General features: G+C 40.1%; 2 protein-coding genes and 2 long non-coding RNA genes across 12 annotated transcripts; 3 read left to right on the top strand and 1 right to left on the bottom strand.

Moving 5' to 3' along the window:
- Window positions 1-3698: 3698 nt before the first annotated feature.
- On the top strand, window positions 3699-10095 carry LOC135606763 (polyadenylate-binding protein RBP47-like). Its single transcript, XM_065097947.1, has 6 exons — window positions 3699-4090; window positions 5620-6073; window positions 7858-7925; window positions 8006-8136; window positions 8259-8355; window positions 9668-10095. The coding sequence occupies exons 1-6, from the start codon at window positions 3782-3784 to the stop codon at window positions 9818-9820; spliced, it is 1212 nt and encodes a 403-aa protein (XP_064954019.1). The 5' UTR covers window positions 3699-3781; the 3' UTR covers window positions 9821-10095.
- Window positions 10096-10142: 47 nt separating this feature from the next.
- Window positions 10143-11540, top strand: LOC135606765 (uncharacterized). Its single transcript, XR_010484960.1, has 2 exons — window positions 10143-10694; window positions 10839-11540. It is a non-coding gene; the product is annotated as an uncharacterized LOC135606765 (long non-coding RNA).
- A 2684-nt stretch (window positions 11541-14224) lies between these two features.
- LOC135606764 (uncharacterized) lies at window positions 14225-20649 on the bottom strand. Of its 9 annotated transcripts, none has more exons than XR_010484955.1 (7): window positions 20245-20646; window positions 19795-19989; window positions 19150-19317; window positions 17679-17933; window positions 17405-17542; window positions 15342-15578; window positions 14225-14678 (listed from the first exon to the last, which is right to left on the bottom strand). It is a non-coding gene; the product is annotated as an uncharacterized LOC135606764 (long non-coding RNA). The 9 variants fall into 9 exon arrangements; XR_010484954.1 differs by having other exon boundaries at window positions 17769-17933; window positions 20245-20644; XR_010484958.1 differs by having other exon boundaries at window positions 17405-17981; window positions 20245-20649.
- Window positions 20650-21674: 1025 nt separating this feature from the next.
- LOC135606762 (serine/threonine-protein kinase SAPK2-like) lies at window positions 21675-25160 on the top strand. The gene is made up of 9 exons (XM_065097946.1): window positions 21675-21998; window positions 22803-22877; window positions 23004-23105; window positions 23204-23257; window positions 23343-23435; window positions 23507-23599; window positions 23678-23782; window positions 24031-24129; window positions 24730-25160. The coding sequence occupies exons 1-9, from the start codon at window positions 21879-21881 to the stop codon at window positions 25006-25008; spliced, it is 1020 nt and encodes a 339-aa protein (XP_064954018.1). The 5' UTR covers window positions 21675-21878; the 3' UTR covers window positions 25009-25160.
- Window positions 25161-25736: the final 576 nt, after the last annotated feature.

Genomic DNA, 25736 nt, shown 5'->3' with positions numbered 1-25736 from the left:
TTGGGTCGGTGGCGCCGTCGTACGCCTCGAGAGAGGGGAGGCGAAAGTTCGGGGGGACTGCCTGATCTTGTATCTCAGGCGCGAACGGAGACCCTTGGTGCGCGTCCTCCCTGAGCTCTCCCTTTGACTTGCGAACCTCCTTTTGCACTTTATCGAGCCGCTGACTAACAAAGCGTAATTGGGTTCGCAGGGAATCCATTGAATCCGAAGATAATGCCTCAAGTTCTGGGCGCCCGCTCGGGTTTGCCATCACCCGGTCCCCGAGTGGGGCCGATCGGACTCGAGGCGAAGTGGGGAGCTCCGGAGGTGGCGTGTGAGCCTGAATGGGTGGCTCCTGTTGCCGCAGCGGTTGGATCGCAGGCGAGTGCGTCGGACGAGAAACAAGTGAGATAATGGATTGCACCATACCCGTCAGAGCTCGGACTTGATAAGCAAGGTCCTGAAAGGCCTCGGACAACACGGGCGACGGGTCGGCTAGGGCACCGTCGGGTGGCGACAAGCCCGGGTCGTTGAATATCCGCCAATAGCGCTCTGAGGTCGTGGCAGGGTGTTCATCTCGAGGTTCGCCATGCGGAGGGCGTTCCTTGGGAGCCCCGATCAGGCGAGACCCCTCAGCTGTGGGTTCGTGCGGGTCGATCTGCTGATCCCTCGACATTCGGGCCCTCCTTCTAGCGCTAAAAATGTTGGTGTCAACAACTTTAAGCCATGGCCTCGGGGCTAACACGGCTGGGTTCGAGTCCAAATGATTGGGGATCTTCCTGAGCGACCCTTGAGATTGCTGAGGTGGCCGATTGCGGTGGTCCGATCGTGACGGGATGACCGTTTCCTCTGGAAGGGAACTCCTCGCCTAGGCACGCGGTGGGAGGCGCTCCGTCTTCGTCCCTGCACACAGGTCAGGTCGGGAGGCTCGACCCGACCCCTCCGATGATCAAGTCAGTTGATAGTCACAAGGGGTTTTTGTCTTTGTTTTTCCCTCCTCCTCCTCCTCCTCCTCCTGAGCGCAAGGGTTTTTATAAGGAAGGTTACCGTTGCTTGATGTGCCCGCTTGCAGGGAGCAGGATCGTACTCCTGGTAACGTCTGACACCGGTGTTAGCATGGCGAGAAGGATCGGGCTCGCGTAGAATGTTAATGTGCCTCGGTCGACGTTCTGATCTGTTTTGGCCGAGCGCTGTCAAGTCAACCGAGGCGCAAGGTATCATCCGGGCGCAGCCGATGTTAACCCATGTCCCATTGCCGTTATTGCCCTCATCACTACCTTCTCAATCCTTTTGGTTTAATGATCCTCGTTCGCGGTCTTATCTCACATTTATTGTGCTCTTGGACTACAAGATGAACTGTTTAAGGAGTACTCTTGTTCATCATGGTGGCCCTAACAAAGAAAAGAAAAGGAGGAAGCGCAAAGAGAGAAGCATAGTGTGCTCCTTCAATGAGCTTTGCATACTTATAGAGTAATGCATCGTCCACTTCTTGTTTAATGCTTAATACCACTATAAATAGTTGTGAGAAATGAGAGGAGCGGAGAGCAGAATCTTCCACACCCGTTGTCTCTCTCTCTCTCTCTCTCTCTCTAGCTCTCCCATGGATGCAAACAAGTGCTGCATTGCTGCTCTTCTTATTCTGGTGATCTTTATCACTGTAACTCCTACTATTGAGGCAAGCTATTTGCTGGACGACAAGACCAGAGGGTGCAGGAGATGCTTAATTCAAGGTGACAGTCGCAGAAAAGAAACACTACTGCCAGTACAAGTCATGGCTGCGTCGCCCCCTGTCGAAGTTGAAGCGCATGCGCCCTCTTCAATGGAGAATAAAGATGTTCGTCCAACTACTCCAGGTCACAGTCCCGGTATTGGCCATGCTCTTCACGACAAGGTTGTCGGCAAGAGCGTGTGATCACATTCGATCGAATCTTTGTTCTTGTTAGACTGTGATCCCAAACAAAATGAAAAGAACTCTTTGTCGCTGCCGGCATCTGCTTCTCGTAAACGGAGAGAAGGCGATGCTTCTCTACCTTTTCTATATAAAAGAAGGTTCCACGTCCAAACAATGTGGCTGAAGAGCATGCAGATGAATGCTTCTCTCCCCCATCGTGTATACGTTTCTGCATGCATGTGTTGGGTGTCTGTAGTCTTTCCCTCGTGGTGTTGATTAGCTTTCCTTTGTGTTTCATTCAGCTTTTTGCCCTTAATAATGTTCCCTTAAATGAAAAGGAGACTTCACTGTTCTGTGATTTTTGTTTGATTTGTATTTACTATTGATTTATTTCCATCTAAACTGCACACTTTCTCTTTCCTTTAACTAATTAGAAGTATATATATTTTTTCCTTATAAGAACTTCAAGAACTAGTGTCTGATATTATCCTCTGAAGCTAAGGGTAGCTCTTGTATGATATCTCTGAATGTTCTTTTGAAACAAGTCATAAATTTTAACCTAACCAATCAGAAAATATAAAAAGAAAGACAATCTACATGAACTTTGTGTTCCTCCAATTTCAAACCTTCTTTTCTAGCATAGGAACAATGGACTTGGAGTTCAAAATGACAAATGATAAGTTAAATGCAGTCTGAGATATATTTGAAGGGTATCAGACAACTTTCTACAGCTCACAAAGCCATGGTGAGGTGAGGTGATCATGGGCTTGCAGAAAGCCGGTCTCCCCACCTTCATTGTTGCCAAGCACAAGTGCTTTAGAATCACAAGACGCAGGTCAAATGCAGGAGGAGACTCCGCTGCTTTCTGATGCTCTAATGGCCTTTGCATACTACTCTATGTTATCAAGAACAGGTGGTGAGTACGGAAGCAATACACTCCAAAGGTTCCAAATCTTGATAAGATTATTAGTGTTTATCAGTACATGCTTGTTTGGGCCGTGGAATCTTTTGGAGATCTCTCGTATCTGAATGATTGACTAGCTTTTGGATCCGAATCTTCCGATACCATCCGAATCTTAGGAGATTGAAGACTCCATTAAATATGGCATTAGTTAAGGAAAGTTGGTTCCTTCTGCCTGCCAAATGACATTGATCGGCATCATATGATCCTTTTTGAATCATACAGAATCATTTAATCAGGTGTATGATTAATACCAACTGTGCATCTAAATCATAAAGAACTACTTATCACATGTAAAAGAGAAACCTAAACTCAGGACTTTAACCAATGTAAAGTTTGAATTGATATATCTAACCTTATGACTCCGGAACATAACCTATGATGTATATAAGATCCAAGTCCCTCCTCATCTCTAATAATAGATCATTTTCGATATCATTTGTCATGACCAAACCCAATATGATAGCTAATATACTAATTTTTTTAAAGTCTAAACTAAAAATATTCTTAGTCTAAATTAATAATAGTAACACATTAAATATTCATGTCAATTTATATCTTTACTCAATAAGTTAATTGGGCTTCCACTGCATCCCTTAACCTCAATGTATGGGCTATGATAGCCCGGCCCATTAGTACAAGATCGGTGTTGATTAAACCGGAACCGACATGTTGTCATAAACCGGTACAGAGTTGGTTTGTCACGGTCCGGCACAAACTCGGATCTGGTCCAATCCCAAACCCGCCGCCCTGGGGCCTCCCCCTAGCAATTAACGAAGATCGCGCCAGCTGCATCATGATCTGACGGCCAGCATCAAACATCGTTTCGAAGCCGCGTCCCTATTTAAACCCTTCGCCGCCGCCACGCGACCCCCCCCTCCTCGGCATCGCTCTGTGTGGCTCCGCGTGCCTCGCTCGCCGACTTCATCGTAGCGGCGGCGACGGCGAAGATGCAACCGGTGGCTGGCGTAGATCCGCGGCGCACCCCGCCGCCCCAGCCCTGGGCCGCTGTGCGGTACCCGGCGCCAGCGATGGTGATGCAGCACCCGATGATGGCGCCGCCACCGTATGGGCACCCCTTCGTGGCCTACCGCCAGACCCCCACGCCTCCTCCCCCGCCGCCGCCGTTGAAATCGATCCGCCTCCATCAGGCCGTGGACGCCGCTGCGGAGGACGAGAAGCGGACGATCTGGGTAGGGGATCTCCACTACTGGATGGACGAGAACTACCTCCACAGTTGCTTCGGCCACAGTGGTGAGGTCAGGGTTTAAACTTCCCCCGCCAGATGTTGTCGTTCTTCCTAATTGATGAGAAGATTATTCTCTTTCTTAAATATGAATTGGGTCTTCCTGAATCCTTCCGTTTGCTATATATATATGCTTGGAGTATATATGGATGTTTGAGCTTATAGGTCGCCGGATGCATGAACAAAATGATAATGATTCCTTTTAGTTTATATCTGCATGAGATGTGGATAATTTTATCATTTATGTTAGAAATTAAGACTATAAAAGCTACATTTTAAACATACCATTGCGAAATTTAATCTCAACTGTTGTTATATATATTTTTTGGGAAATTTTACTTAGGGAATAATTGGTTTATAAAAGCATTCTAATCTGTAAATGACTGTCCATTCCGTTGGTGGGATAGAACTTCTTCTTATACTTCAAAATTAAGGAAATTGCTTTCAAGAAAAGTGGCCTTTGTTGACCAGCTAACATTGTGAAGACAAATCATCTGTTGCCTCCCCAATATTTATAGATTGATTATTATTATTATTGTCTAATTTGCATGGCATCTTTTCCTCAGGAAATATATGTAACATTGTGGATATGCTTTACTTCGGACAATTTCTACATGCATCTGAAGCTTAGGGATATGCAATTTCTTTTACGACTGTTCTCTGGCTTTTTTTTGTACTTAAGGCACACAATAACTGCTTCCTTCTTAGATTTGTTTGCTTAAATTATAAGGATTGAACATCATCCCCACTTATGCCACTCATGTGTCTTGTCAATTAGGCAAACGGACCAAGTATCAGTAGTCAAGGCTAAAACTTGACAAAGTCACATGCATTAAGTAGGAAAGGTTAAAACGCATGTGTATTTTATTAACAGTATTACATTGTTATGATCCTTATTTGCAGCTAGTCCTATTTTGATGCTATCTGAGACACCATGGAAACCAACCTTCTTTGGCTTGCCTTGCTCCAAATCTTACCATAATTTTGCCTATATCCTTGCTTAACTTGCCTCTTGTTGTCTAGGTACTACTTCATTCAAGGTCTGAAGGATAGATCTGGATTGGAAGATCTGGTCTTGAATTGGCCATACCCACGTTATTCTTCCCAATATTTTAACCCACCTTTGCTTTTGCTGAAAATGGTTGGAATCAGCCAATATCAGTTGGATGCACCTATCCTTCTCGGGTTCCATTAAGTTTTTCCTTCTCTCTTGCAATTCTAGTCTATTGTGGTCGTGGTATTGACACTAATCTGATGATTAGTCATTAAGTATGCACAAACTAAAGAATGGTTAATTTCATTTTGAAAAGTAGATGCTTGTACTTATCATATTTTGAGTTATGATTTGTTGCATGTGTAGGAGACTAGAAGGTAACCTTATATTGTTGTATGACCACAGACTTGAAACTAACCTGATGTGTATATCTGTACATGTGTTTTGATACACAGGTTGTCTCTATAAAAGTAACCTGATATTGTTGTATGAACACACACTTGAAACTAACCTGATATGTATATCTGTACATGTGTTTTGATACACAGGTTGTCTCTATAAAGGTGATTCGCAATAAACAGACAGGACAATCAGAGGGTTATGGGTTTGTTGAGTTTCATTCACATGCGACAGCTGAAAACATACTTCAGAGCTTCGGCAGCCATTTAATGCCAAACACTAATCATCCATATCGGTTAAATTGGGCATCATTTAGCATGGGTGATAAACACTCGGATCTTGCTTCTGATCACTCCATTTTTGTAGGCGATTTAGCTTCTGATGTTACTGATACGATTTTGCAAGAAACATTTGTTACTAAATACTCATCAGTAAAAGGAGCAAAAGTGGTTGTGGATGCACATACTGGCCGTTCAAAAGGTTATGGGTTTGTAAGATTTGGGGATGAAAATGAGAAGAAACTTGCCATCACTGAGATGAATGGTGTTTATTGTTCCACGAGGCCTATGCGGGTTGGCCTTGCTACACCTAAAAGGTTTTCTGGTATGTGTTTATCTTTTGTCCCATCATTGTCATCTCTTTTCTAAGTTGATCGTTTTACAAAGTTGGCCCACAGCTTAGGTCATTCGTAGCTGGTGCTAACATGATACTTTCTTGATTCAGTTAGTCCTGATCACTATAAAATTTCTCTAGTATGAAGAAAGTTCTGAATCTTCAGATCTTCTGATGTCAATCTAATTATTTATGCAGCATGGATAATGCCTTGAGATGCTAGAATGTTTCAATGTGTTCCACAGATTATCTCTGATGATGCATGCTGCAATAGGTCTTCTTTTGTGATCTACTTCTGAACCATTCTGCATAAATTGCCTTCATAGCTTAATATTCTCTATACTCGAGTCTTATTTTTTGTGGATATTCTTTGTTTGTTACATTTGATTGTAAGCAAAAATTCGTTGTGTCCAATTTGGTGAATGCAAAATCTTCTGGGCCCAATCTTCTTGTTATTCTTTTCTGCTTTTTATTGCTTTCATGTTGGAATATATTTATGCTTTTCCCTCTAGAGGATGGTTGGGTTTTGTGTCCACCCTATGGCTGTGGTCGACCAGTTAAAGGAACGAGCAATTATGTTGGACATTAAAAATAAATCCAACAAAAACTTAGTGTCTGGTGCAGTTCTATTCAGGAAATTTATCTCAAGATGCAATGATCTATTGTGCTATCATCATGGAAAGTTAAAGTGGAAGTTACTATGCACATTTAAATAGTTCATGGAACTATAATACAAACCATGTTGGAGCTTCAGCCAAGAAGGGCTTCAGTTTGATTATTGATTTTTTTTCACTTTCTTTTTGGGGTATCTTAAATTTGAGATCCAACCATTGGTGATAAGACTTTTAGTGGATAAAAACAACCTGCTTCTGTCGTTGTGATTGGACCAGGGTTTAAGATGATTAATCCAGGACGAGAAGAAAAGGAGAAAGAAGAGAAGGATAGCAAGAAGTGGAGAGGAGTCCTAGTTGAACCCACCGGTTAATGGTGGTGAAGAAGAGGAGAAATCACGTGGGAACATGCATGTTATTTTCTGCCATGAAGAATACTTTATAAAATAGTTTTGATTCAGGTTATAGGATCAAATCAGGAATGGGCGACATTGTTATTGCATGGTATGAACAGGAATTACCATAAGACTAATGAGTAGGAATAGGTTCCTCTTATGTAGGATCGTTGTTGTTTACACTCAGAAAGTGTTCCGTATACTCTATTTTAGTGTATCAAATGGGGACAGGGAGTTATGTCCGGTCTTTGTTTCAGAATGGAGTATTCCATGGTTTCAGAAAGGAAGCATTTTAGGCAGACATGCCCTGTCCTTGTTGAAAGGCTTGGTCTTGTGGGGGCATTTCTACTCCAATTTGGACTCTAGCAAATTCAAAGAGGACTCAGCATGCATTTTTTATGATAGTACATTAGAATAGTTATGAAACATGATATAATTCTAAATAAGAAAAAACTCTATAATATTCAAACATAGATGTAAAGATTATGGTTGACCTTAATCTTGAGTTTCACTTAATTCTGCTGGCTTAGTCGCACTGGTAGATGGCTCTCAATCTTGAATATAACTTGAGACAAATGCTTCATCTTATCCGTACACAGTGGCAGTATTTATCCACTCTCAGTTTTGTGTTTTGTTAGTTATGTACACCAGGGTTCAATTTGCAAAGGTCCACTGTAGTTGTCTATATTTTTTATATTTCTTCATTTTAGATCCTAGTTTTTTTACCCTAAACAATTGCCCTTGCAAGTCTAAACCATGCATTTATTAGGTGGTTTTGGGCCAAATGGTGCATCTGCAGCAGGCTCCCAAACAGACATGGATTCAGCTAATACAACAGTAAGGACATTTTGTCTGTACGTGTTTATAGAGGTATCCTGTATTTATACTGCCCTTTAATAATATGTTTTCTACTGAAGGTATTTGTTGGAGGGCTTGATCCAGATGTCAATGAAGATGATCTTAAGGAAGCTTTTTCTCGCTATGGTGAGGTTGCCTCCGTTAAAATTCCTGTTGGAAAGCAATGTGGTTTTGTGCTTTTTGTTCACAGGTACATTTTGTTAGTGTTTTTCTGAACATTATACTTGAAGTGAAACATAGCATTTATCTTATTCTGAAGTTTATAGTAGATAGATTATAGTGCTGTATATATGTTTTTTTCTAACCATGCAGAAATAATGCTGAAGAAGCAATGCAACAGTTAAATGGTACAATTATTGGCAAGCAAACAGTTCGCCTGTCTTGGGGTCGCAACCCTGCAAAAAAGCAGGTACTGACTCCTAGATGTACAATTTCAAGCATTTGGTTTTTTTTTTATCCTGCAAGGGACATTAGTCTTCCGATGATTGAGGTTTAATCTGTAAATGAATCTTTTAGGAAGTCTTCTGAGGTTAAGATATGGCTCTGCCTTTGTAAATGAAAAAAAGATATGGCTCTGCCTGGCTGCTGAAATTATCATAGACAAGCTTAATTTCCTATGCTGCCAAAACCCTTCCAATTTGGATCATGGTTAATAGAATTTCAGTCATATTTTTTATCAGCCATAAAATTCTCTAGATTGAGACTAAATTTAGATTATCAAAACCATGGAGTTTGCACAAACAGAACTGAACCTTCCAGGTTGTTGTGGGCTCTATAGGGCTCTGTCTATAGAGCTTGGGGATGGTTAAAATGAGCAGCAATTGTCATATAACTACTAGGACCCAAATTGGCAATAAGGATGTCAGTAGTGTTCATTTTAACTGGTCTTAAGCTGACTAGTGTTTTCAAATCATCGATAGAGGTAGAGAGATCAAAAAAATGGGATGCTTTCACCTATGCATATTCCATTTTTATACAATCTTGTACTAAGCAAGTTGTCCTGGTGTGAGGTGTATATATTACAGTGCCTACCTACATTTGGCTTCACAGAAGTCTTGAAGAAAAAATTTAACCCACAAAAGTGTTGGAGCTTGAGTTTGCATGAGAATTCTCTCATTATTATTATTATTATTATCAAAGTAGAGATTCTCAGCCTTTAATCTTTTGATCAGTGGATTAGGTTTAATGGGTATCTGGCTAACCAGTCAGGATGCTTCTTGTTATTTGATAATCAACATTTAGTGATTGCAGTTTTCTTGTTCTCCATTTCCACCTCTCAGCTAAAACTTTATCCCCCCATCTTCCTACTAGGGATATGCTTGTTACCTCTGATGTCTTACTGGCCTTGTTGTCGTCCACTCTGTGTTGGATGGCATTTATCCCGGTTTAGTTCAGTCCAGCAACATTAGAAAGAAACGGATGTTGCTCCTCATCTCCTTTGTTCCTTCCACTCTGCCACTCTTAATTCCTCTAGCGTGGCAGAGCAGTTTGATGCTGGTGGTTGTCCCTGCAATTTTCCAAATAAAACCTTTATTTAGCAATTGGATGGCTAAAAGCCCCTTCTGTTGAGGAGCAAATGGAGGATGTTAGCTGAGGTTGGCTTATGTCTGATTGGTTATTTGGTGTAGCAAAAACCTGTAGGATTTTATCCTTCATCTAAATGTGAACTAAATCACAGGTCAAATCATTTACTCTTGCCGATCTTTTTCTGTTTTTGACAGTCAAGAGCTGAACGTGGCAAGCGGTGGAATGGTGCTTACTATGGAGGGCAGGTGTATGATGGATACAGTTTATCTCCTCACTACCCAGGTATGTACGTATTACCACCGTATGGCGCTTACGCTTTCTACGGAAGCCAACAACAAGTGAACTGAGATACAAATTACTGCCGACTCAAAAGGGATAAACTCCCAGCATTATAGTAGTGGTCAATGTAGGTCGTGAACTAGTCGAAAACCCAGATGTGTGTAAACTTAAAGAACTTCAGTTTGAACTCAAGGTTTTAAGTCTTAAGATTTTCTGACTAAATTTTGACATATACTTGTGTGAAAAATGCATGTCAATCAAATTTAGTATGTGCTGTGATTGTTTAAGGATTATAATCTTTTGAAACAATGAACGTTGAGCAAATAATATTGAGTTCATGAAATCCATAAATTGCTGCATGGTGGTTTCTTGTGCTCTTACGGCTGATACAAGGAACTTGGTGTGGAGAGAACCTTCTCTTGCAGAAGAGTTTCATTGACCTCATTCGCATGAATGATGATTTGAAGTTACATTGTCTTATTCATTTAATCGAAGATATTATTGTGGGAATATGTACATTTACCGAAACCTAAAGTTGGCTATTGTGTGTGTGTGATAAGCAGTCCACTATAACATGGACTGCATATTGCTGATATAGGAAGTATGTTTTTAGACAGTAGACATGAGTGATACTAATAAATAAGAATATATGTGAATAACACATTCTCAGAAAATATTAGTGTTAGATGGTATTTGAGGGTATAGTGGTCATTCCATATGATAACTCTCTCGTCCGGCCCTCAAATAGTCCTCCCGCCCGTCTTTCACTCGGTCAGCAATCCCTCTTCTCCTCCAACCTCCTCCTCGCCACCGGCCGTGACGGAGAGCCTAAGACGCTTCTCGCCACCGGCCGTGACGGAGAGCCTAAGACGCTTCTCGCCTCGCCATCCACGACCGCCGATCGCCGTCGCCCGGTGCTGCTCACCTCCTGTTCGCTATCAGGTACACTCATCTCCCCCTCCCCGTCTCTCTTTCTCCTCCGTAACCTTTTCCCTTCCTCTTCCTCCTATTCTCTTTATGATCATCATGTCTTCCTTCTTTCTGTTGGAGTTTGGGTTGTTCGACATGATCTTGTTTCGAATCTAGCACTTCTTGAACGCCGATGCGACATTTGATCGGCGGAGTGGGGGGGTTTCTCCCGGTTCTTGGATGATTCGTTCTTGCTACTGCTTTCCTTTCGGATTGCGGTTGGCGCATCCATTTCCGACGCTCGGAAGTTCCTGCGCGGATTATGCGGTCCGGGATGCCCCGCACCGGCAATTCATCTTTCCGCAACCCTTTCGATGATGTCCTTCATGCGGATGAACACGGATGCATTGCATCAGTCGTCGATTGAGTTCGATCGGGAGGGGGGTTTCTCCCGATTCTTGGATGATTCGTTCTTGCTACTGCTTTCCTTTCGGATTGTGCGTGGCGCATCGATTTCCGATGCTCGGCTGTTCTTGCGCGGCTGATGCGGTCCGGGATGCCCGGCACCGGCAGTCCATCTTTCTGCAACCCTTTTGATGATGTCCTTCATGTCGATGAATGAACATGGATGCATTGCTTCGGTCATCGATCGAGTTCGATCGCTAATTAGCCGACCACGAGTGGTTCAGAGAGGAGAGTAGTAAAGTAGGGTTGAGATGGCAAGATGTCAGGCCTCACAAGCAATGGCAGTGTCGGCTCACAAGGCTGAGGCAATCTTTGAGACGAGAAGGTGATTGAAGCCATCTGTTTATGAATGGCTACGATTGTTTCTTGGAGTTCCCTACAAGAAAGAATGGCTATCATTGTTCTTCCCTTTGACCTCGAAGTTGCATGGTAAGACAAATTACAGTGATATAAGTAGTTCAGTCTCTATACATTTTGAGGGCTCTGTACAGTGATATATGCGAAAATTAAAGCTGTCATTTGGAGAGTTTTTAAGGGCTTTATTCCATAGGGAATTGATAAAATTGAGTTTTAGAAAACCTGATTAGATAAGATAGGGGAGCCTCTATAAAACTAAATAAATGTGAATATTGTAAGATAAGATGATTTTATCATAGATTAAGGTATCATCCTATACCTAAATCACCCAGGTGTAGAGTACCTAAGTCTTAGAGTATTCAAGTTTAGAGATGGAGTTCAAGATTTCATAAGTATCTTGAAAGTTCGATATAGTATTTTTCATTTTCATTTAGGTTTCTTCTTCCTTTATGGTTTTAGATCTTCTACTAGTAGTATTTGTCACTACTATTTGAGAGAGGATTATACTTGTAATCTTTCATTTCTTCACAATTAGTAGTTCAGTACTTTATATTTAATAGAGTCATGACATATACAACCATATTGAAATTCTTATTTGAACTCATGGGTGACTAGAGTTATATTTCCGTGAACATCATGATTTACTTTATTTCTCGAACATTACTAGTGATATATATATTTTCTAAAAGAATTTGAGATTGCACCTACACAAACAAGAAGGGAATGGATAAAAGTAGGGCAAAATTAAGATAAACTCGATGCTCCTGCATCGGTGGTAAATGCTCACCAATGCGGTGGAAGAGAGAATGACTTCACTCAAATCTAATAGGTAATATTTAAATTGATCGAAAATATATTTTTCTAATGCATGATCTTGATAATCTTTTTATAACAACGTTTTTTTGTTTTTTTGATTAATCTAAAAAACTTAAGATGTTAGATAAGACATGCTAATCGATTTATATTCTTAGATAATAAACATGGGAAAAGAAAGGGAGGAATAGGTAGGCAGGTAGGTAGCTAGTCTGGCTTTACTGTTGGTTGCGTATAGATAGATAGATGGAGGAATAGCTAATCATGGCCATGTTAACCAATAACCTGTCGCTGAGATTCGATGAAGTTGTCGTTGAACTTCACCGTGTCACTGCCACAGAAACATAGCAATTATGAGGCCTGCTTGTCCTAATCGTGTACAGTAGAACAAGAATAAAACCATGTGCAGTGGGCAGAGCAGGGTGGCCTACGGTGGGGATTCTTTACACAATGCCAAGTCCTCCTCTGTGCCCCTTTTTTTTGTATCATTGAGGCTTCTTGAACGGTTGAATTTTATTATTATTATTATTATTATTATTATTATTATTATTATTTCTCATAAGTTGATCGTGGCCCTCTATAGCTATTTGTGAATCCACAAATAGCCCTAAGTGAGCCATGTACTCTCTACCAGTCACAGAAACAAGAGAGCCGTGGTCTGTATAGTTGACACGGTAATATGAAGTCGATTCTTTAAGGTGTAAGACTATATGTGGCTTCTATTGATATATTTGCATATCACTTAGATCAAAAAGGTAGAAAATAGCATTTGGATCTATAGATACTAATCTTCTGCAACCTTGTGACAATAGAGTATAAAAGTTGCACACTTTCGTGTCTCTCCTACTCTCCAAACAATAGGATACTAAATAGGATCTCATTAGAGATTGATTACAGATTAACTGAAATATTAAGACTCCTCTGCAGACCCCACGATCAGCACAGCCTGATGAGATCACCACAGTAACATTAACCTAAGATGAATTATTCAATCCGAAGTGCACTCATATGGTCTTGTTGTGACCCAAGTGATCGTTAACTCTCCACAAAACAAGACATTGACGTCAATTTTTTTGTGAGACTAACTATGGTTTCTCCGATGAATTTACCTCACTAGTAGAGTAACGACCAACGGTAATAGTTGGATTTCTAGACACTAATCTTCTCCAGCCGTATGATGATAGAGGATAAAATTGCTTAAGTTCTATACGCACGAAAATCATCTCAAACAATATTAAAGTCCAATCCAACATAGATATTATTACTAAAAAAGCAGGAGAAAACATATTTTTGTTGGAGTCTCCTACAGTATTTATTGGTTTAACGAAGCAAAGATTTTTTTTTTCGTAAGAGTTTTTGTTTATTATTTGAGAGTCACATTATTTTATTGAATGTTCAAATGGACTCGACAGTCCTGGAAGTATGATAGATGTTACCAAGGTCATCGAATAAGATATTATTTTTTTATAATATATTTACTATTTATAATATTCTTTTTTTAAAAAAAAAATTAATATTTTTTTTTATATATAAAATAGACAAATATTCTTCCTCTCCTCCTTAAAAAAAGGTTGAGAGGGTAATGAGTGAAATCGAAACATGAGTTGAGAGAGTATAATTTAGGGAACGACAATTGATGACAAGCGTGGGCCAAAGAGGGATCGACATTTCGACAAGAAAGGGCAACTATCAACTTGGGGTGGGGGTGGTGGTGGAGCGACAAATGACAACTGAGAGCATAGACAACAACAAAGTGCATAGGTGATGATCACATAGATATAAGAAATGAAAGAAACAAGTATAAAATCAAGAACGGTAAATAGTAAAATTATTTTATTAATTTTTAAAAAAAATATGAATAGAGAATTGTCAATTATTTTAATTTTTTAAAAATACTCTAAATAATAAGCTACATCGAACATCGTAAGTCACAGAAATTACCCCTCTGGTGCACAGTGAGAAGGGGTAATTTACCAATCCTACCCCATGTGGAAGTAGCAACACCAGCTTGGCTGTCAACAACCGGTGACAACGCCTGCAGTCCCAAACGAACTGAGCTACCACAGTCGGGGGGGCGGAAGGCTCGGTTCACGGTCACCTATGCATGTTCCAAAAGTAGGAGAGGCCCAACCTATGTCACACCTGTGAGTTTTGCAGATCCGAAATGAGGCCGTAGCAACAGCAGCTGACCAACCGTCACTTTCTCTGGCGTGTGTGTTTAGATTGGATCGGACCCACCGGTGACATGCTGTCTCATACTCGTACCAAAACTTCAAAACTTACGGAACTTAGCTGTCACTCCAGCCGTCCTGCTCCTTACACGTGCGCCTCTCTGACTGGTCCCCGGGTACCAAACGTCCGTGCATGATGGGAACCTACAGCCTCCATAATTCAACGTGTTAGGAAGCTTTAAAAAAGAAAATTAGCTGTAACCGTAAACAGTTAACATTTTATTTGTTATTCTTCGATTACAACACATTCATCCACACACCCTCACCTCTAGACCAATTAGAGTGTGATGTCCTAAATCAAACAAGAAACCGCAAGCACTGTTGCAGGAACATTTCTTCGGATGACAACACAGTCCTCATAAACTTAAGAAGTATCCTCTCACTTTTAATATGAAATTAAAGTGTGATATTACAAATCTTCTGCAATATAATCTTAGAATCAAATCATACCTGGATGCATGCGAAACTCAACTCAAAACAATGATAACTCTACACTTTTTACATACCTTCTGATCAAAACATAAGACTCATCTACGGATAATATTTCTCTACTGGAATCACACAATGGGTAGATTCTTATATCACTTATTATGATTGGATCTAATGGATGGATAACTAATATATTTGATCCGAAGATAGTCATAGTTGATTCAACTAATCCTCATAAGTCAATTAAAATCTTCTCTTACTCAAAACCTAAAAAGGTATTTTAACATTAGCCACTACCTTTTCTTGTATATTTTTGTCGATTGTTTAATGTAATGGAAAGAAATTAGTTGAAAAAGAAAATCTGATTGCAAGTTTTCCTTCTTACCTTCGTTATCATTGTCTGAATTCTGTCGCATGCCGATTAGTGTCGGCAAAGGCAGAGCCAGATCGGTGGGGGTATCAGCGAATGCTTCCCGTCCGATCACAAACGACACCAAGGGGACGCCGGCTGAAGCAATATCGACCGTTCTTGCAGTGGACAACGACAAGGACGGCCTTGATCAACCATGGAGCCTCCAGCTTCCTTCGACAGAACCAGATTTTTTGTATGGTTAATATGTAGCTATCAACCAGAATTAATTGGTCAGACGCAGACTTCAGATGGCACGGGATGATGTTAAAACAATGATAATAATTGTAATATGATTTCGAGGGCTTAAAAAAGGGAATTCATACAGACAGAATAGGGTAATTAAGTTCCACAAGGTGGATGAAACAATGCGTAAAGCTACAAAAACAAATATGCTGCATACTCTTTTATAATTTTATTTCCGCAATTACTCTAATGATATCGTGGCTAACTTAAATGTGTAGATCAACTATGATTTGCAAGTAAAAGCCATGAAGATAATTAAGAATATGAAGAAATAATGAGATTTTATATGGTCACCTCGTCAAATGTCAAACCATGAGATGGACACGGTTTGCAGTGGATGAAGGACAAACGAGGAGATAGATCTTGAGACACTCCACTTTCTCTGGACCAGTCCCCGAGTTGGAAACCTTTATTTTCCGGATTAAATACGATGCTCCCTTACAAACTTTGCTGAGTAAAGTGTCAGCATTGGAGTGTAAGATAATCAAATTAGGCTGCTGGGTCCATGTTCTTTTTCCACACTTTAGGTGATCTATCACCAGATAAAGCCAGCAACCCAATAATCGACAGGCAAAGCACGACCAGGAACCGAGTGAAATTAGGAAAGAGACGAAAAAGGAGGAGAATCCTAGGAGCTCACCTCATCTCTCTCTCTCTCTCTCTCTCTCTCTCTCGCTCTCTCTAGAGCATGTGAACGAGTGTTAATTCCCATGGATATAAGAGATCGAAGAAAGTTGCAGACGGTAAGAGAGAAGCAAATCATGGGGAGATCAGAGATAGAGGAGAGGTGCAGGAGGCACCCAGAGCATAGGCAGTCCAAAGGGGTGTGCCCCTTCTGCCTCAGGGATCGGCTGTCTCAACTCGCAGCCTCGTCCTCTGCCTCCACCACTCTGGCTTCTTCTGCTACCTCCTCTTCTCCAGACCCCAACCTCTCTTCTGCGGCTTCCTCCCCACCCAATCAATTCCCCACCGCAAGGCTCCTCAAGCACAGGCCGCTGAAGAAGAGCCGGTCGCTGGCCTTCATGATCGGAAGACCAGGAGATGAGAACAACGGGAAGAAGAGAGAGGTTGGAAAGGAGAAGGAGAAGAAGAGGAGAAAGGAAGGGAGCTTCTGGTCGAAGCTGCTGATCGGATCTGACAGGAGGAAAGAGGTGGATGATAAGATATTACATTCTAGGACCATGAAATATAAAGACTGCTACTAAGTGGGCGAGGTTCTGATCTATGTTTCCTTCCCGTTCATTTTCCAACCGTGCGATTCAATGAGAAGATAAAGGGAAAAAAAAAGAATGGTGTCGGAATAAGGTCCTGGTTCAAAGATTTTATGTTTTCTGTTTCCTTGTTAGTATTACGGCCACCCCTTTTTTTTATTGCATAGACAGTTCGTTCCCTAAAAGAGAGTTTGTGTTTAATGTGTTTGAGAAAGGTATATGAGAGATAGGTTGAGATCTTGTAAATAACCTGCTTTTGATCTAGACACTAGAATCGAAGTTTCAATTGAGATCAGAGATGTTTTTTATTATGCTTGTTATGGATTTTTTCTTTGTGGACAAGATACATGTATATGTTCTTCCTGTCAAAAAGGAAGGTAAAGTTGAACCGAACAGGTAATCCTCATCGCCTTCCAGGCAGGTCAACGTAATTTAAGAAACCGGATTGAGAAGTCATAACATGGGAAAAAAAAGATAAAAGTAGGTACTGGAACGCATAGTTTAACGCACTACTCTTCTTGCAAACCCAAACTGGCAATTGTATTTGATGATGTTAAAATAGGGAGAAGATAGAGAGGTTACCCAACTTGAAGGCCTGAGATATATGCAAGACGGAGAGCAGAGAATGGAACAAAACTATAGCTTCTTCCACGTGTTTATCGCATCCAATCGATTGCTGAAGTTCAATAAATTTATCGATCTACAGTACACCATCAGATACTGCAAAATAGCACACCAAAAATGTCAGGACGGGGGCTATCTGTATTGCTTGATCGTGGATATACAACAAATTTAAGAACGTAAAACTTAATTCTTCACAGCAACAGAAAGAGATGAATAGATTCGCATGTCGTACCTTGGTGAAATTAGGCTGGACTATAAAAGTGAAATGAACATCGGCCAATTCAGCAATCTTTATTTAACAGTACAGCGTGTCGATACTCACCCTGTCAGGCTCTGACAATTCCTTTAGGTATTTTGAGGCAACTGTGATATTGCCGCTGGCACTTGGGAAAACTTTCCTCTCATTGACGATGATCGAGCAAGGAGACCAGGTCTGTTGATATGATGTTATCAGTAAACGTTTTGGTGATCACTGCCTGCTCCATTTCTGGTATTGTCGAAACCAACGTCACCAGGTTGACACTACTAATCATAACTGAGGAGCACAACATATGTATGTAGTAGTATTTAAGAAACATGAGGATAACAAGAAGAATAATCAACCAATGGAAAAAGCACATGCACAGCCACCACCAAGAAATCAAGCCCCTTTGCCATAAGTGCCTCATTAGATCAAACACAAGACAGGATGTACAGCATATATAAAATCATACCATACGAGCCACTACAATGCGCAGAGTGAAAGTAGCTAACTTCCAAGTAAAAGAATCAACTCAGATGTCATTGAGCAATGAATTATTATATAATCCTGATCTCATGATAGGATCACTCGGAAATCATTGGCATATCTCTTTGGCTTTACCATCCCAACCGCAATGGGTTGACATGTTATTACCACAATCGAATGATTGTGGATTGAGCATAAAGATTCCAAGACACGACAATCACGAACAATCAACATAGAACACAATGAACCGCACACGAGAGGATGAAGATAAATGCGAACACAGGAATCATCAAAAGAACAAGATGAGAATATGCATGGAGGAATCAAGTATGGTACAATTGGTTCAACGACCTTGCAATACTACCTTATAACGTGAGACACATCGAAGTAGCCAATCGAGTTACCTCCTATCACATGAATATCTCAGAACAAGATAAATGTATGCTAGGTGGAAACAAGGGTAGTAGATGGCCTCGCTATATATCTTGAGAGACATCGCTGTGGCCAGTAGTTATTCTTTTAACACACGAAAACTGAAACAACGTTCATACCGACCTAAACGAGAAAGCCACAAGCCGTCACTGCAGAACAGGCAAATTTCAGACACCCCCAAAACCTAGAAAAGAGCTTCTGGAATCCACAAGAAAAAAAATATCTGCAACTAAACCAGAATGAGAAAAAGAAGGGGGAAAAAAAGGGCCCGTTCACAGGAAAAAACCACATAAATGTGTACCGTGTTTAACAGTACGAATCACTTGACAGGTCATTGCAACGTATTGGTCTCCAGCTAACAAATCAGTTATAGAGCGTCATTCACAAATTCAAATTCATAATGGTAGTAGAATTATTGATGCAAAAGAAACCACAAAAAAGAGATTCGATGGGAGAGATGGAGCACTCAAAGATGATAGAGAACCACATAGAAAAGACAATCTGAATCTAAGAGACACTGAAGAGATTGAAGAAAGAAATCTACCTACTGTTTGTTTCACGTTTGGTTGGTTATTTAATCTCATTTCCTCCATCCTCCCATTGAAAACACATCCACCACAATGAATTGGATTCTTCCAGTGCTGGCACGATGAAACATAACTTAGCATTCCTCTCTTAGGGTATCCAGCCCTGCAATTGCTCCGTAAAATGCCTAACGGGATCGGTCGGTCAGAAAATGAGTAAGATAGCCATCGTGAGTTCATACAACTAACAACTTCTAGATCTCAAACACAAACACAAACAAGAGATTAGTCACAGGATCAGCATATGCTAGATTGAAAAATATAAAACTTCAAGTCTTAGAAATAAGAAGTCAAACAGAGCTTTGTTGACATATAAATACACATATCTATATACAACTAAACTACTTTGTTGACATCACAAAGCATCAAATATCAACATTACATATATATCAAACAGAATTGTTAGTTGATTACATTTGCATTTTTGCCTACCTTTAATTAACAACTTCTAGATCTCAAACGCAAACACAAACAAGAAATTAGTCACAGGATAAGCATATACTAGATTGAAAAAGACTAGCATTGTGATCTACGCAGTGGTAACTAGCAAAATCAAGAAACAGAACATTGATGATCCAACATACGACAATAAAAACACTTGGCACCTTAAAGATGTGCTTCTCCTGAATGATCAACGGATCTGACAGCAGAGTGATGTAACACCTTAAAGTTGTGCCACAGCCTCAACGTGATTGGATGCTTAGGCGGTCATCTTGAGCATCATCTTATTGCAAGGTTCGCAAGCGACTGCCAGATCGACATCCCAATGTCCCCAAGACTCAGCATGGCCTTATCTCGCCCTGAAATCCTCCATCAAATATCAAGAAATCAGAAAAATCTAGTTAACATCCCATTGTCCCCAAGACTAAGCATGGTCTTATCTAGCCCTGAGGTCCTACATTAAATATCAAGAAATCATAAAAATCTAGGTAACAAAGTAAGATCAAGCAATTCGATCCTGCGATCTGATGACAAAATAAGGCGATCGCGATCATGATTGGATCAGCCACGAACACGACGCCTCGGATGGGCTAGGAGATCGAACGAGTAAGTACCTGGACGGATCTGTAGGCGGCGTAGCTATTGCCTAAGCCGATCTTGAACACGGCCGGGTAGGCGTCGGTCGTGGCACTTCATGACATTGTAAACCTCAAACCAGCGCCGAGGCAGAGGATGCCAAGCTCGGTCTGGATCTTGGCTCAGTAGCCATGGATCCGGCGACGCCGACCCGTTACCGAACTCTGATCCTTCTGCTTCATGAAGGAGACGATTCGAGGCGCGGATGGTGCCGACGACGTTCTCGTAGGCGACCGATAGGAGGTCGCGCTCCTCCATGGTCCCCCGTCACCTTCTCCATCGACTCCAACGTCTCCTCGGACACGCTCTCCTCCGTCGTCCCCACCATCACCGTAATCTGCTCGGTCGCCTCCTCCTCCGCCGACCAACGAACTCAAGAAGAGACCAGATTTGAAATAAGAGGCAGGAGGACAAGAAAAGGAGCGGGAAAAGCGGCTTTTAAAGAAGAAGAAAAAGTTTCGTTGGGGATTATCTCCAAATGTAATTCCAAAAGAAACCCTCCAATAGCCATGTTCGCGGTGCATCCCATTGATGTATCCAATATGAGCGGTCCGATCATAACAGGTCGAGAGAATAATCGGAGAGGATCCGAAAGCTCAAGCACCTCTCTTTGAGATTTATTATTTGTTTATCCTATTAAATAATATATAATTTAAATATAATAGGATCAATTATATAGATTTCTTACCGAGATATGTAAAAAGTTATGTATTTAGATGATATAGAAAAAAATTAAAATGATGAATGAGAGAAAAAAGAAAAGTAAATCTTTGTAAGCAGAGGAGGTTTTGTAGGGTTATACGCATAAGTTAATTATAAAAAATTATAAGATTAAAAGGATAAATAAAACAAATCAGATGGATGTGTATGCATGCTTTTCCATTCAATGTATCGGAATCCAATTGTTGAGGTGATTGGTAACGCTACAGTATTCGAAATGTAATAATGAGAAGCTATAATTGCTTGGGATAACAACTAGACGTGCTATGGCTTTTTATCTTGTCGGGGTTTGGGGTCGCAGCGAGATATGGCAAAACCACATCTTGTCGCTGTTCTCCGGTGCATTGGACCCAAATGGCTTATATATATATATATATATATATATATATATATATATATATCAGAGAATTTTTTTTTTACGAGACTTATATTATATTATATATAAATACATGAGTATAATAATACAACCGTAACTCATGTGGGACCCATCGTTTTTCCCAATCACGAAGCAGGTACGAAAACAGGGTCGGATGGGACCGTAGGATAAGTCTTTACGCCGACACAGACAAAGTATTTTTTACGTTTTATGTTTTATGTTTTATGTTTTATGTTTTTGTTTTTGATTTACGAAGTGGGGGAGCAATTGGAGTCGGGCAAGCTGTAGTGCGGAGACAAGTCCACCGTAACACGGCGCTCAGCATGCAGCAGCAGCGACGAATATTTTAACAGTTGCGTAGCTCCACTTCCCATGCGCAGTGCCACCGAAGTGTTCCTCTCTCGAACCCCACTCTTCCCGGTCGCCGCTCATCTCGTCCCCTTCTTCCTCCGTATCCCTCCGCTCTGGTAGAAGAGCAGGCGAAGGCAACGAGTAGCTTTGTTGTCTGTCAGAAGGATGGAGCGGTATGAGGTGCTGAGAGACCTTGGTTCTGGTAACTTCGGAGTGGCCAAGCTGGTTAGAGACGTGCTCACCAATGAGCTCTTTGCTGTGAAGTTCCTTGAGAGGGGGCACAAGGTTTCTCTGATTGTGTAGTTCTTGGATTCTTCTTAAAAATTGCATTTAGGCGACTTCTTAGTTCTATTTGGTGCATAATTTTTAGGCAATTCATCTCCAGTTTCTTCCTGATTCTTATTGTTCGGCTGTTTTCATTGTGAATAGAAATGGAATGATCGTGCCTCATCTACTGGCTCGAGCTTTTAGATGGATTGACAGCGTATTGATCAGAAGTGTTAAAGAATATAAATGAACAGATCCCATCTCCTCTACCGGCTTAAGTTTTTTTTGGATGGATTGACTGCAATCAATAGAATTAACATATTGTAGGACATGTTCTATGCAATATAAAATACAATTTCAGCTATAATTTTTTGTGGTTTGATTAGTTCATTTTTTTCTTTTATGAGAGACATCTGAAAAATCCAGTTTGAAAACCCAGGTTGGTGATAGTCTTATGTCATCTATGTTGAATTTGGGCATTTTCGATGGATTGACTGCAATAAATAGAATTAACATATTGTAGGACATGTTCTATGCAATATAAAATACAATTTCAGCTATAATTTTTTGTGGTTTGATTAGTTCATTTTTTTCTTTTATGAGAGACATCTGAAAAATCCAATTTGAAAACCCAGGTTGGTGATAGTCTTATGTCATCTATGTTGAATTTGGGCAGTTTGTTCTTACTTGGATTGCCTACATATTAGCTGATTTTGTTCTAGATTTAGATTCTCACTGGTTTCTAATTTCTCATCAGTTCCTTTTGATGCTGAGCTTTTCCTCTTTCATATATGTGCCTTCCGCATGCTTGTTTAATGACAGATTGATGAGCATGTTCAGAGGGAGATCATGAATCACAGATCACTGAAGCATCCAAATATAATTCGATTCAAAGAGGTACCCATTGTCGTGTTCTTATTAGTCTTTTATCTTTTGACATGCTAAGATTTCTTATCAACCAAAAACTTAACAATGGCTATGTCTTTGCTTATATGACCAAAATTAACCAGAATTGACTCTCAGGTCTTGTTAACGCCAACACATCTAGCCATTGTTATGGAATATGCAGCTGGTGGTGAACTTTTCGAGAAGATATGCAATGCAGGGAAATTCACCGAAGATGAGGTAGAAATTGCTGAATCGGCCATTTTGTTGATCGAATTGTTCGTACGTAAATGTTAGTGTCTAATCGGTTAATTTGGTGGTCTCATGAAATTTGCCAGGCTAGATTTTTCTTTCAACAACTGATCTCTGGAGTCAGCTATTGCCATTCCATGGTGCAGATTGGTGTTTGTCCTACAGTGATTTTTTACTTCAAACAACTTGTACATCACGATAATGTCCTTGTTCTTCGCACTGCAGCAAATATGTCACCGTGATCTTAAACTAGAGAACACTCTCCTGGATGATAGCAGCGCACCTCGTCTTAAAATTTGTGATTTTGGTTACTCCAAGGTGCCTACCTACTTTTCACATGCCAATTTTTTTCAATGAAAAGCATAACTAGGTTCTTTCGGATCCTGTAGTCCTCTCTCTTGCATTCTCAACCAAAATCAACAGTTGGAACACCAGCTTACATTGCCCCAGAGATTCTATCCAAACGGGAATACGATGGAAAAGTAAGTTCATTTTTTTTTCCTTTTACATTGTTTTGAGATTCATTGCTGCTAATGATGAAGTTGTTGGCGAAACCCCAGATTGCAGATGTTTGGTCATGTGGAGTGACTTTGTATGTGATGCTGGTTGGAGCTTATCCCTTTGGGGATCCAAGTGATCCAAAGAACTTCAGGAAGACAATTGTGGTGAGTACTCATTGACAGATGTTTAAAAAGCTGCTGATCTTGTCTAGTTGCATCGGTATTTAGGTATGACCCAGATATTGGACCAGATTTTTTTTTCTTTGGACTAATTGGCCATAATTATCAATGGATTTGTTTTACCTGGTTATAAGGTTTTGATCTCTATGTGTTCTTATGGTTCATTCTTGCCATTTAAGTCGTTTCAGTTATCTGTGTAAGTGTTTGCTCAAGCCAAATCTTTTGTTGGTCAGAGGATTCTCACTGTCCAGTACACGATACCGGACCATGTGCAAGTTTCCATGGAATGCAGGCATCTTTTATCCCGGATATTCGTACCAAATCCTGAAGAGGTAACACTCAAACTGCTGTGTTGGCCTATTATTTTTGTTACAGAAATCAATGGATTAGTGAAGATTGACAAAATAATATGATTATAGATGTTGACTCATGATTAACTACTACGTTGACAACAAGAAACCATAAATGTCCCAACTCTTTGGGGACAGCTATATTGTTCTTTTTTCACCTTTGAGTTTGGTAAAAAGCAATATTCTTAATTAAATTTTAAGCATGACAAAGCCATCATAAGCTATGCCATCAAATTAGTGGACCAGATTTTTTGTTTGGAGTGCGTGCAATGCGTGAAATAATGGTGGTGGATGAAAGCCCACTTATTTGCACAGGTGAAATGTAAATCAGAGATACAAATTTACTCACTATAATACAATGTAAAGAATAATAATAATAATAATTGCTATTGAAAAATGAAAAGAAAATTTCAATTAGAGAAATAAGAGATAAAAGAAGCGAGAAGAAAACATAGTAGTTTTTTTTCCCCCTTTTTGTAACTGAGCTAAAGAAGCACATTAGGTGTAATATATATCGGGAAACTGAGACAGCCACTAAAATGTCACATTAGATTTGCTTATACATATTTTGGTTTCTTGTAGAGGATAACTATTCCAGAGATAAAGAAGCACCCCTGGTTCATGAAGAATCTGCCGATTGAGCTTGCCGACGAACATCAAAAGGGTATGCAGAATGTTGACACGAACAATCGATTTCAAAGCATCGAAGAAATCATGGCCATAATTCAAGAGGCACGGAAGCCTGCCGCGGTTTCTCCTATACTTGGCCTCTTTGTTGGTGGTGGAAGTCTAGAGCTGGATGACATGGATGAAGATATGGATGATATTGAAACCAGTGGAGATTTTGTGTGTGCTATATGAGAGTGAGCGTGTATTTTATGTCCTTGGAGTAATATGTTGTGATGTATTTTTCGTGCTTGTATTGTAAAATCCTTGGTTTTTCTTTAAGAGACATAAGATCGAGATGACATTGTGTTAAAAAAACATCTATGTATTTGGGGCTTGTTTTTCAATCTCGATGATGGTAAAATATCCATAAAATTGATCTCAAATAGTTGAGATTTTATGGTTTTATTTTGATCGTGCAAGATTAAGTAAAGCTGGTTGACTACATATTGCTCTTGCCTCTTCTCTTATCTTGAGCAGTAATACTATGTAAGTCTCATAGTTTTAGTTCTTGTAAGATCGTCTTATATGCAGTATAATAAAATGAAAATAAATAATTATTTCTTAAAATGGGTGTAGAAAATAAAAAAGATTCAATGCATTGAAATTTACATGTTAATGACATGCCTCCTGAAGTCCCATTGGTAAAATTTATTTTCTTATTTATTTTTGTGTTAATAATTTTTATTCTTTGATAATTAATATTAAATGTAAAAAAGGTGGCTATGTAAATAAATATTTAAGGTTTAAAACTTTTCATGGAATAACTTTCTTGTAAAATTGTTTGGTATATTAACTTTCCTAAAATCATGTGCAAGTATTATAATAAAATAATTTTTATTCCCATTCATAAAAATAAAATTTTATAGCAATTTTATAAATAAAATGACCTATTTTTCATGGCAATCGGGTGCAGAGCGGTT

This window comes from Musa acuminata, chromosome BXJ2-3, assembly GCF_036884655.1.
Source record: "Musa acuminata AAA Group cultivar baxijiao chromosome BXJ2-3, Cavendish_Baxijiao_AAA, whole genome shotgun sequence".
NCBI classification, from domain to species: domain Eukaryota; kingdom Viridiplantae; phylum Streptophyta; class Magnoliopsida; order Zingiberales; family Musaceae; genus Musa; species Musa acuminata.
The sequence above is the reverse complement of the archived record's forward strand: the minus strand, read 5'-3'. Positions and strand labels throughout refer to the sequence as shown.

Bases quoted from the DNA above. Each gene is read 5' to 3' on its own strand.
- LOC135606763 (XM_065097947.1), top strand. From the start codon at position 3,782: ATGCAACCGGTGGCTGGCGTAGATCCGCGGCGCACCCCGCCGCCCCAG. The intron at 8,137-8,258 runs GTACATTTTGTT...CTAACCATGCAG, and splicing joins TTTGTGCTTTTTGTTCACAG to AAATAATGCTGAAGAAGCAA. The intron at 8,356-9,667 runs GTACTGACTCCT...TGTTTTTGACAG, and splicing joins GCAACCCTGCAAAAAAGCAG to TCAAGAGCTGAACGTGGCAA.
- LOC135606762 (XM_065097946.1), top strand. From the start codon at position 21,879: ATGGAGCGGTATGAGGTGCTGAGAGACCTTGGTTCTGGTAACTTCGGA. The intron at 21,999-22,802 runs GTTTCTCTGATT...GTTTAATGACAG, and splicing joins TCCTTGAGAGGGGGCACAAG to ATTGATGAGCATGTTCAGAG. The intron at 23,258-23,342 runs GTGCAGATTGGT...TTCGCACTGCAG, and splicing joins TCAGCTATTGCCATTCCATG to CAAATATGTCACCGTGATCT.